Genomic DNA, 11,940 nt, shown 5'->3' with positions numbered 1-11,940 from the left:
TATATCAAACTAAATATTTTACACTGATTTTAATAGCACTTTTTTAAAAATTAAAAAGTCCTCAGATCTGCAGTAGTCAACAATCTATCATTATCATTCACAGCACAAAGACTGTGAGTTTGAAGAATATCAGACCTAAGAGACAGGGTACATAAATTATGTCTGCAAAATTAATAAAAAAAAACATTGATCCTTAATCTAACAATATGACATTTTATTAACTCAGACAAAACAGTGACTTCTTGTATCTTATTTGATTAATTATAATAATACTTAAGTATGTTTTTAGTTTATATTTTTGCACTTGTAGAAGTATAGTATTTTTGTCACTTATAACAGCTAAATAAAAAATATACACATATCTAATCTGTTGCATTTTGAACTATTTATATATTTATCTAGGTATTTATAATCCTTCATAGAGAAATTCCATGTAGAAATTAAATTTTTTGGTGGTAGAGTTTCAAACCACCAAACCATGCACAAAAAGGACATAATTTTGAAGCCTGCAAAACAAAAAATGTGTTTTATAAATCAAAAATGTATAATATGTTTCATCACATAGACATACTATAATTTGTTTAAAGGACAAGTACCTATTCATGTTACTTTAGGGTACTTAGATACAATGGATCTAAAAATGGGAAATGAACGAAGTTACATTTAAAAAGTACCTCATTAGCATCAATCCCATTATTGACAGACCATGTTGTCTGGAAATATTCCAACATTCTTTGTTTTAACTGCTGCGGCAGGTGATGGACCCGTATGAAGTCCTTAAGATCCTTTGTTCTTGTATGATAGAGTGACCATCTTGAGTACATGCGCTGTATTATAGCAGTCACATTGCCAAACACCAGTGCGTGCATCAATGCTAGAGACAAAAAAATGAATGAGTAAAAACAGTGAATAGCCAAGCACAGGTTGTGGATTCCATTTACATGCCTTGCATGCAAAACAAAATACTGTAGTTTTCCTGGATTTATATTAGCACAGACTTTGAAAGTGATAGAATATGTTTCAGTGCGATATCAAAGCTTGATCACAAGATAGAAGAAAATAATGTCCCAGGCACACATACAACATCATTGGTATCCCTCTTCAAGTTACTGGTCAAAGGATCTCCAAACTAAAATTAGACAACTACAATAGAAACATCATGAAACAAACATGTGACCACATTTGCAACAGCACTACAAGCCTCCACCATTCACAACATGGCAACAAGGACCATATATAGTAAATGGTATGAGGATATGCTTCAATGGATGACTGCATCCACTGACACCATAGGAGACCATATGATGTCTCACAAATGTAGCACTAGCATCTTTTTAGATGTGATTAGACCAGCCAAAACATTGTGTGTCTAGTCTGATCCATTGCTGTTCTTTCTGCTTCTATGTCTATGAGACACCATGATTAGAATCATCATCTAGCAAAAGGACCATGTGATAACAGGAAAAGTAGTTTAAAAGTAGTTTTCCTTATTTCAATTACGTAACAATGTCAAGACATTCCCAGAATCTGACATCACGACATTCCATATTTGAGAAACCGTTTACGATATGATTAGATCTTACGTCAGAGGGTAAAAAATAGCTTTACATTATATCATCTATGAAGGATCAAATATAAACTGTAAAGAAAATATCAGTGAATCATTTGATTACAAGGGTTTTTGTAGGTAGAATTTGTATTTTCTCAAAAAAAAATGTTTGAAGAAATTGCTTTACTTCTTTCATTCATGTCCCTTTTCCAAACAATTTTAGCCGCTAGGGGTTTGGATGATCTATGAGGTACAGCAGATTACAGTATATACTGGGTGACAAACTTGCATCTCAGGGGATGTCGTAAGGTAAAAAAGAGCTAGGAAGCTCATAATGAGATTGCAAATCCAGGAATTAGTGAAGACTATCCTCAGTAAAAATATCTGTTAGAATGTGAAACCACATTTTTTTTGCATGTGTGGAAGAAAATTACTGTGATGGCATTTAAATAATATCTCAGTACCAAAGTATCTGGAGTGGGGAATTTACAATTTATAATTTGTTAAATTTAATATCCTGAATTTTAACCCCATGTAATTTTTTTTACCTTATTTGATTTTTTGTGCATTTTACAAAACATTTTTATGTATTGTTAGCATTTTACAGTATTTTTGTAAAGTGTTTTTTTCTAACTCTCTAAGACAAAAACACAAACAGCACCCATCCTAAGCAATTTGTCTCCCCCATAGGGCACCATTCACGCTTTTTAGACCTACCTCCCAGTTGTTGGGAATAACTGGGAATATTCTCATTTTGCAAGCAAAATTCACCTTTAGTAGATTTTGTCTGTTAAAGCAGAAATCCATTAAACTGAAATATGCTTAGAGTTAAGAAACTCTAATGACAAGGGAAAGTGGCTAAGGTGCATCTCATGAGTAGCACTCCTCTATAATACTGGCTCTGTGCACATTACCATTGGCATTTTGGAGTATGCAATCACTATGTAATTGACAGTGAGCTTTCCTATACACAACTTGTTGGTGATGGTTTTTGAGATTCAGTATATGTAATTCAGAATGGACCAAAGGAGACATAAGAAATTAGCAGATCATACCACAGAATGTGATACCTCAACCACTGATTTGAACTGTGGGCACAATACTGTCTAGTGATAGAAGAGATTTTCTCCATACCTCACATGAAATATCCAGCCTTTGTTCAATTTTGTTAAACATCATAATCTTTCAGTGTATGGTGCAACTGTAGGTGGCCTCTGTGTTTTTTACAGATACAAGTCGGTTGTAGATTGTCACTATACTTTGAACTTTTCCAGATTTTACTACCTATTATTTCTGAAAATATGTGAAATCTAGGAGTCTCCCATTTGACTCAACCTGTACCCGGTTGAGTTCTATGACCTTATGAGTCTGAGCCTGGGTCATGTAACTGGCCACCTGTGAATGGGATTCCATTCCATTCCACTGGCCAGCTCTGATGGTGCTTGGAAGATGGGGATCTCTCCTGTGTTTTGGAAGCTATTTTCCCCTAAACTCACTGCCTCCCGTTCAGGGAGATGGACAAGGGAAAACTGAATGTTTCCACCTGTTTGAGGGATCAACTGTCTCATGTTGTTTTCTCTTCTCAGTGAGCTGGGTTTTCTTTCACTGTTTAATAACTTACTGTCCAAACTACAAAGTGGTTGCAGCTGTCATTCATCCTAAATCACAATAGAAATATTAGTTTTGCTACAGTATGTTTTTGAGAATTAAATTAAAACCTGATTTCCTGGTACTTTCTCACACACCTGTTTAGAAAGGACTATGCTTCATATATTACTCAATATTTCCATACACGATCTTTAATTTATTTTAAAGTATGTCCATATTGCTGGTGAAAATTAAACATTCACACTAAACAACTTCAATTAAGTAGAGACCATACATTAGATAATAAAAAATAATATCTACAAATGTCAACTCAGGCTATGATGTTTTTTTTTACTGTTTTAAAGCCTTCAAAATTCAATTAAATGTTGCAGTACAGCTGAGTCTTCATCCTGTAATTTTACACATGGATGCCCATTTCTGGACAATCATATTGCATTACTACATAACAGTAACTTTTTTAAATACATTATTTTCATTCCAAAAGTTCTTGGTAGACAACAGAATTGTTTGGCTACCAGAAAATAATAACCACACTATGTGATTTGCAGGTCACATGGCTGTAATGTGCAGAATAGTTTCACATTTGAATGTTACACATGCAATCAACATGGCTGTAACATGCATATGCATCATCTTCCAGCCCAAATAATACAGTACCTGTCAATCAAGATAAATAAAGCCACATAAAAAACATATTGTCCAGGTTTTCTACTTCATTTTGAAAGATATTTCTAACTATGCCATATACATTGCAGTCTGAAATGCTGTGTCCACAATATACTTCTTTAGTATAAGACATTCATCTATCATTGGTTTCCATAATTCATAATTTAACAGTATGAATGTGCATACAGTAAAGGGAAAAGAGACCTTAATACAAATCTACATATTAAAATAGAAAATGAAATACATTTACAGGTTTGATTTATACAGTAGATGTGGACAGGTGTTTGTATAACTTATGTTTTCCAGAAACAACCTGAAAATGTCAGTACAGAAATCAACAATAATAACTTACCTCCTATTAGCATAGTACATATTGAAAAGATCTTCTCTGCATCAGTGTTGGCAGAGACATTTCCAAACCCAACACTAGTGAGGCTGCTTAATGTGAAGTAAAGGGAAGCGATATAGACACTTCGAATGGAAGGACCTGCAGAGCTGTTTCTCCCACTGTATGGAGATTCCAAACGCTTCCCCAGTTCATGAAGCCAGCCTTTAGCAGAGAAAGAAATAAGTCAAGCAAACTAGATCTTTGCCTTTTGTAAATCTGAAAATAAACTGAACATAAATCTGCACTGATGATAAATATGTTCTGGGTTTGGTAAAGTTTTATTGCTCATGAGAGTCCTAAAGCCATGGTTATTAGGTAGAACAGTTTGTCTTTTGTCTCAGGAAAAAAAATACTGTAAAAATTACTGTACTTCACTAAGGAAAATGGTGTTAAGTGTTCTGTTAAATATTATTCTTTGTTGGAAAAAAATATAATGGGTCATGTTAAAAAATGTAAATGTTTGACTCATTTTGAGTTTGGGGAATAATTATTCATTTCTGGTAATTGCTTTGGCTAGAAAAACATTCTTAATGTATTTTTCTCATCTTTTTATTGTTTATTGTACGTTGTTTTTGGGTTGTTTTAGTTTATTTCCATGATTAAGTTTTGAATTTATGTTTTAGAAAACTGAAATAGGCTCTCTCTCATATTTCAGTGCCTTGTAGCACAGATCAGTTCTGATAATATTTGTAGGCAATAGATCAGCTAATTGTTGAGATGTATGAAGTGGTTCTGAATGTATAATTAAGAAAAATTTATCCCGCTTTATTTTTGTGCTTTAATATTGATTGAATTCATATAAGGGGGCATAATTAATGTGTTTAAATTTATACTTTTTATATGCTGTGATGCTGCAAGGGGCAGAGCCCTCAAGGGGCAGTATATCCCTGAAGCATCTTACCATTAATGGAAGCTTTTTCCACTGCCCAAACTGGCGATCAGAGCTGCCAACAATCACTGGGGCAGGGGACAGTTGCGCACCCTACTCCAATTTAGACAGAAGCAGATGCAAGGTGCAGAGTGTGTGAAATAAGGACAACCAGATCTATGAGGTCGGTAGGAGGGATGATCTGTGAGATGCTGTAAAGACCGAGCCTGTAAGATGCTCCGAAGCTGTACCAGTGGTAGCTGTGAAGACGGTGTGTGTGAGACTCCGGAAGACTGCACCTGTTAGGCTCTGTGGACTTTTGTTTATTATTGTGTTTAATGGTGGTTGGTATACTTACCATGTAAATAAAGAGCATGATTTTGAACCTTATGGCTTGTGTTGGGCTTGTGTCTGTTGGCCAGGGACCCAACTAAAACGAATGCCCTGTTGTGACTTGTCCCATGTGCCATTACAATACAAACAGTTTTTAATACTTCTTTTAACACATTGTAATACTTCTCTAAAATATTAGCATGTTGCTGGTGAAATATGGTTTGTAGAGAACACAGTTTAGTTTATTACTGTATATTTAGTATATTTTAGTTTATATATAGTGTAGCGGTGAGGTTTAATAATAAGAAAGAATTAAGTGTTCTGGGCTTTCCCAAATGAGGCCCCATTTCTCTGTTCATCTCTGTGGTGCAGCCACAGAGAAACTATTCATGCAGGCTGATTTAAGGTTCCTTTGATAAGGTTTCCTAGGACAGCTCCCAAAGGGGGATGCACTTAGCTAAGCCTGGCTATCATGATCAATGGTCATCCATTGGCGCCTATCTGTCTAGGGAGTGCCAGATGGACATCTGGACTGCATTCCTAAGTGTCAGGAGTAACTGACTCATATCTCACCTTGATCAACCAATCAGGGACTGGTAGGGCCGAGTAACCCACGTGGGACTCTGATGCCCATGGAACTTTCAGCCAATCAACGAGCTGAAGTTCCTCCAGGTAAAAACAGGCAACACAGAGAGCCTGTGAGATTCAGTAAGATTCAGAAGCGATTCAGGAGAATTCTATGGACTTTTCTAAAGGGAATTCAAAGGAGAATTCCAGGGCAGGACAGCCCAGGAGCAGAAGGCTCCCAAGGGTAGGACATTCTCGCAGCGCGCCTCCTGACCATCCTGAGACTCAGCCCGGACAACCACGGAACGGCCAGTGTGTCCGAGTGCCAGAACTTTCCTTTGTTCTAAGAGTCTAGAGCGGAGGTTGCCAGAGAGTAACCAGAGGATCCACCCGAGGTTAGCACCAGCAGCAGGCCTCGTGAACAGGTCAGAACTGTGGACAGCTGAATCACTATTCAGAACTAGCGCTTCATCAGGAACGAACCGGTCCTCTTCCTGACTTGCTGGGATCCACAGTCATCTTTTCTCCTGTGCGCAAACTTTGCTAGTTAAAGCCAACACTAACTAGCCGGTCAGTGAGCATCAGCAGCGCACCGTCGCAAGCCGCACAGCACAGCCTGGCACCGAGCCAGAGAGCGCGGATTGGACAGCAACAAGCCTGCAACTGTTTCTTTGTGCCCGCAGGAGATCTGAATCCCCAGAGATTGGATGAGTATATAACTTCAATGCATTACAGCTCGAGAATTCAATTGTTATCCCAACCAGTTGATATCAATTTAATGCCTAAGAGTTATGTACTTGTTTTGAGTATCTATGTAGAAGTTATAACCAAGTTCATTTATGAAACGGTCTTAATGAATGATATACTGAACGTATGTCCTCTTGATATATGTGTAACACTTTGTAACTGATTGAATATATATCTTTTGTATTCTGATAGACCTCTCGATAAGATCTGTTAGTTTATATGCATATTCTATGTATTAATAAATGTATCTTCATGTATTAGTACCTGTGTGTGTGCGTTGTTTGAGTTATGTTGCATGGTTGGATTCTAAAGCCATCAAAAGAATCAACTTTGTGATTTACTGCTACAATTAATAATTTTCTCAGTAAATGCCCAAACCCTACAGAACTGGTGCCTTCAGAGAGCCACTACATTTACATTTTGGCTATGGCAACATTACATATTTGGCGTCCCTGGGCCGGCTATGATTACAATAGTTTATACTATATAAGTATATATACAGGTAGTTAGTTTATTACTGTATATAAGTTAAAAAAAACCACTATGATTGATGTCTTTTCTAATTACATGCCCTGTCTTTACACTTATCACTTCCCAAAAGAACAGTAAATAAAACTCACCAATGTCCCAAGTGAATGAATTGGCTTCCATCTCCTTCTTGCCTATGACATACCATATGCATGCCATCCAGTGGGCCAGTAAGGCAAACATGGACATAAGAAGTGTAAGGACCACAGTGCTATGCTGTGAATATCGGTCCATTTTCTGCAGCAACCGCAAAAGTCGTAAGAGTCTAACTGTTTTCAAAAGGTGAACAAGTGAAACCTATGGAAACAAAATAAATCTTTGTTTTAAAGAGTTTGATTAAACATCATGTATGATGAGTTGAATCAAACAGTCTTTTGTGTTATTATACTATTTAACTACAGAATGTTTGGAATTTAAATCTTTGCACATTTTTCTCCTTTCATGTCACTTTTCTAAATGCTAAAAAATGAACATTTACCAATTACATTAAGAAAAACAGATGAATACAAATCCAAAAAAATGTTATTGCTCAGATACATCACCACTGTTGGATTCAAAAAGATCTAAAAGACACTATCTTTGGATTTGTTTAGGATTAAGTAAATGCTAAAGTGAATCAGAAGAGACGACATACAGCAAAGAAGACTGCCTATAACGTGACATTATGAAATAAGCTTGTAAGAACACACCTGAAGCAGAAGAACCATCAGATCAGAGAAGAATGTTCAATAAGCAGTGGATTAACAAAGACTAATGATGATGATTATACAGCATATGTATCAGGTATAATTTCCTTATTGTGTTCAGTTTTGTACTGTACAAGCATCAGTATTATAAAACCTTAGAAATAAAATTAGAATATGCAACATTGCATTAAAAGCAGTTGTGAATTAGTGAAGGAAAATAAAAGCGGTAGTTATGGAATAGCTATGGTTTAATATTTCCTCATTATGCATGTTAAACAATAATTATTTCTTACTAATTTTAGAAATGCCCCTGAAAACCTTAAATATAATTCAGATAGCATATTAATATTCAGAGAATATGATGAGAGATATAATTAACTGAGACATCTAATTTTTAACATTGATGGAACAGGAAAAGAGGCTAAGGAGAAACTTCATACTGTATCATACAGAGAATGTATTTTCACACACTAAGTGGATTAAAAGAATAAGATCAAATAAGACATAACACAAACATACACACTCAGACCAAGACGAGTTTTTCAGAAGCCAATTAACCTACCAGTATGGACTTTAGGAGCAAACTGGAGCATCAAGAGCAAACCCACATGAACATGGGAAGAAAATACAAACTCCACAGGTCCAGAAATCAACCCAGAGCTCCAAAACTGCAAGGCAGAAATGCTAACCACTGTGCCAGCATGCTGCCCTCACATTATGAGACAGAATGATAAAGTGCTACTGTCTATAGATCCACAATATTTAAATTTGAATTCTGTAATTGCTTCTCTCAGACACAGCTTGTGCATTTACAGTATATGATCTTTTGTATGTACATTTTGCCTGTATTATTTAGAAAATGGAAAGAAGTGGATCTACAGTAAATGCTGACAGAATTGCATTGTACATTCACTATTTTCTTAAATAAATTCAATGTGATAAAATATTGACAATATCACTTACTGTATGTTTGTGAAATGTATTAATCTGTCTAAATGCACAATGTCCAATGATTGTACATACAGTACCATTACAATCAATATTTTGAGAAAACCTTTCTAGTTACCTACCATGACCATCTAATACATTTCCCCTTATAAGGGATTTGTAATTTCTCTTGCATGCCAAACCAATTTTATTCTGGTCACGCTGTGTACACATATGAATGGCTACTTTACTGCATTTCACAGATGGCCAGTGGAATTACAGTCTGAAGATTGTATCAGAAACTATTTCGTCTTGATTGGTTCCATATGTACTTAGAATCTTTATCCAAATCATTTCTGACCAACCTTAAATTTCTTGACAAAGAAAACCCAGATTCAGACCAAGCATCCTAGAATAAATTAGAATTTCTCAAATGTTCTAAAGAACCACCTTCAAGCTTCACAGAAATTCTACTCCGTTGGGCCCCTGAGCAAGGCCCTTAACCCCAACTGCCCTAGGGACGCTGTACAATGGCTGAACCTGTGCTCTGACCCCAAGCTTCTCTCCCTGTCTGTGTGTCTCATGGAGAGCAAGCTGGGGTAGGTGAAAAGATTAATTCCTAATGCAAGAAATTGTATATGGCTAATAAAGTGATCTTATCTTATCGACAAAGTCAAATAGAACTCTTGAACATATTCTATCCAGATCGCCATTTTGTAAAAATTGAGTTTTTCTGACAATCCATAATTTTCATTATTTTCATACATACAGATTGGGAACAACATTCTTATGTGCTCTTCCTGGTGGAGTAATATCCTTCCACTGAATCGCTGTGAAGATGACACCTGTGAGACGCTATGACTGTGCATGAGAAGAGCTAGATGCTGGGAGAGAATGGCACCCCTAAAGAGAAGGTTACCAGTGTGTAAAAACCACAATTAGTGAAGGATATCCTGGTATTTCTGCTTTGGACATCTTGATGATTGATGATTGGGTAAAACTGTGATAAGCATCTTCTTATGAATTCTTTATAGGTTTCATCAGGCAATGTCCTAGCCTGGGCATGCCTCTAGGACTGGATCCTTCTTCATTATTGATGGTGTAAGCATCTCAGATGATGACCCCAATGGGTTACAGATTTCATATTATTTCCTCAAAAGGATTGGAAACCAAATACTGGCTTTTACACTCTGAATGTTACTTTCTGACTTTACTTTTGTGAATATGTCCCAATGCTTATGGGGTGATTTGTAATCACTGGATTAAACACAAAGTGTGTTCTAATATGATCATGTACTGTATATGCATGGAATTAACCCAAAATAAAGTATATTGTATCGCACACATTATTTGTGTCATTATCATATCATGATAGATGGAATATTCCTATTTATTTTTTTCACTTGATTTATTAATTTATAAAATAACCTTTGGTTAAAGTGAAGAAACCTTGACACACACAGCTGCATTACCTACAATGTTATTAATAATGTGGAAGGCAAGTATATAAATATACTAATTAGGTCATGAAGAAGCACCTGTTTATTCTAAGATTTACAAATTATGAGCTGGGTCTAATATCAATTAATTTGAAAGTGTAAAGTAAGACCAACTCCTTTGCAAAGAAATAAAAAATACACTTCAACATAAAACAACAATATTTAATAGTTGTATTTTTTAAATCAGAAAATAAAAGCATTTACTGTATGCTTGTTATAATTTACCTTTTTTACTTTGAGTAATGTCACATAAATTCAAACAAAACCTGAGATATTTGGTGAATTAATCACAAATGTGAATAGAAGAAGAAGAAGTACATTTAGTCATAAAAGCACAACTATTTAATAAGTTCCAGGACAGTAGTTGGTAGATTTAATTTTATACCAGATACAAAGTCAAATCAAGTGTCCTGTAAATAGTCAAGTTAAGAAATTGAAATAGACAGATGAAAGCTGCCTTTGGAGATGAAAATCAGTAACAAACTTTTGATGTAAACTTCATAGATAAAACATATATAACCAAGTACCAGCCTTAATTTTCCTTCCAGGCAGATTTTTTTAAATAATAGTGTTAATTAGTCACAGCTGAAGTTAATATTATGCGTTAATTTAATGTGAAAGTCATTTTTTATTTTAGCCAATGTATTTTTGTTAAGGCAAATTACAAAAGTTAACACATGGCATTTGCAAACCTTAGTTTATTTTTCTTCATGTGAGGACTTTCACATTCTGAAGAGCATCGATGGACAAATGGTAAAAGGCTGAGTTTAACCAGTAAAGGTGTTTGCCTGTCATGTCTGGGTCATGTCACCATTGGGTGACAATAATAATTCCCATCTATGAATTGGCTTCATTACTCTGCTCTCCTCCCCACTGATAGCTGATGTGTGGTGAGCGGTCTGACGCACTATGGCTGCCTTCGCATCATCCAGGTGGATGCTGCACATTGGCGGTGGTGGAGGGAGTCCCCATTACCTGTAAAGTGCTAGATAAGTGTAAGCAATTATTAATTATTAATTAACATATTTAAGCAGCGGCACCAAATTGCATAAGCACTGCAAAAAGTAGATTGGGATTATTCAGACAAGGCTCTTTCAGCGCATGGTGACAGTGAAGACAGTGACCTGTGTGGCCTCCCAGGCACTTGCTGGCTTGTTGTCGTGTTGGTGAGGGACACCAATGGGTGTACTGAACCTCCTGTAAGGGACTGCGTAGAGATATGAAAACTTTTGGCTATTCCAAATTAGGCGGATTTATAACACACAATGATGGGCAATTCTTAATTTAAATTTGAAAAGTATCAGGTTGTGGCAGGCCAGGTTAAGAATGAGCTGCAATTACAGACGCTCTGCCACTATAGACCACATAGCAGCCTGCCTGTAATGGGTTTAGAAATTCATATTCTTACATGAGAGCAATTAAGCTTTTCTTTGGTACATAAAGGCAACGCACAACACTAGTGCGGTTTGGGATTTTTTTCAGTGCTTTCCTGTTTTTTTTTTGTTTTGACTGAAAAAACAAGCTGTCTAGACTTTACATCTACCAGTCATACTGTGCACTTCTGTGTTCACACC

The 11,940-nt window shown here is 36.0% G+C and overlaps 1 protein-coding gene across 1 annotated transcript in view; it reads right to left on the bottom strand.

The window, feature by feature from the left end:
* The window catches only part of kcnh8 (potassium voltage-gated channel, subfamily H (eag-related), member 8), a 136,282-nt gene that overhangs the window by 37,911 nt on the left and 86,431 nt on the right, over positions 1–11,940 (bottom strand). The window contains exons 7-9 of the mRNA XM_088601635.1: positions 7,347–7,551; positions 4,176–4,373; positions 675–874 (exon numbers count right to left, since the gene is read on the bottom strand). Of these exons, the coding sequence (XP_088457761.1) occupies positions 675–874; positions 4,176–4,373; positions 7,347–7,551 (603 nt within the window). The remainder of the gene's footprint in view (positions 1–674; positions 875–4,175; positions 4,374–7,346; positions 7,552–11,940) is intronic.

This window comes from Lepisosteus platostomus, chromosome 12 (genome assembly GCF_059453375.1).
Source record: "Lepisosteus platostomus isolate fLepPlt1 chromosome 12, fLepPlt1.hap1, whole genome shotgun sequence".
NCBI classification, from domain to species: Eukaryota; Metazoa; Chordata; class Actinopteri; order Semionotiformes; family Lepisosteidae; genus Lepisosteus; species Lepisosteus platostomus.
This window is presented reverse-complemented; position numbering and strand designations above follow the sequence as displayed.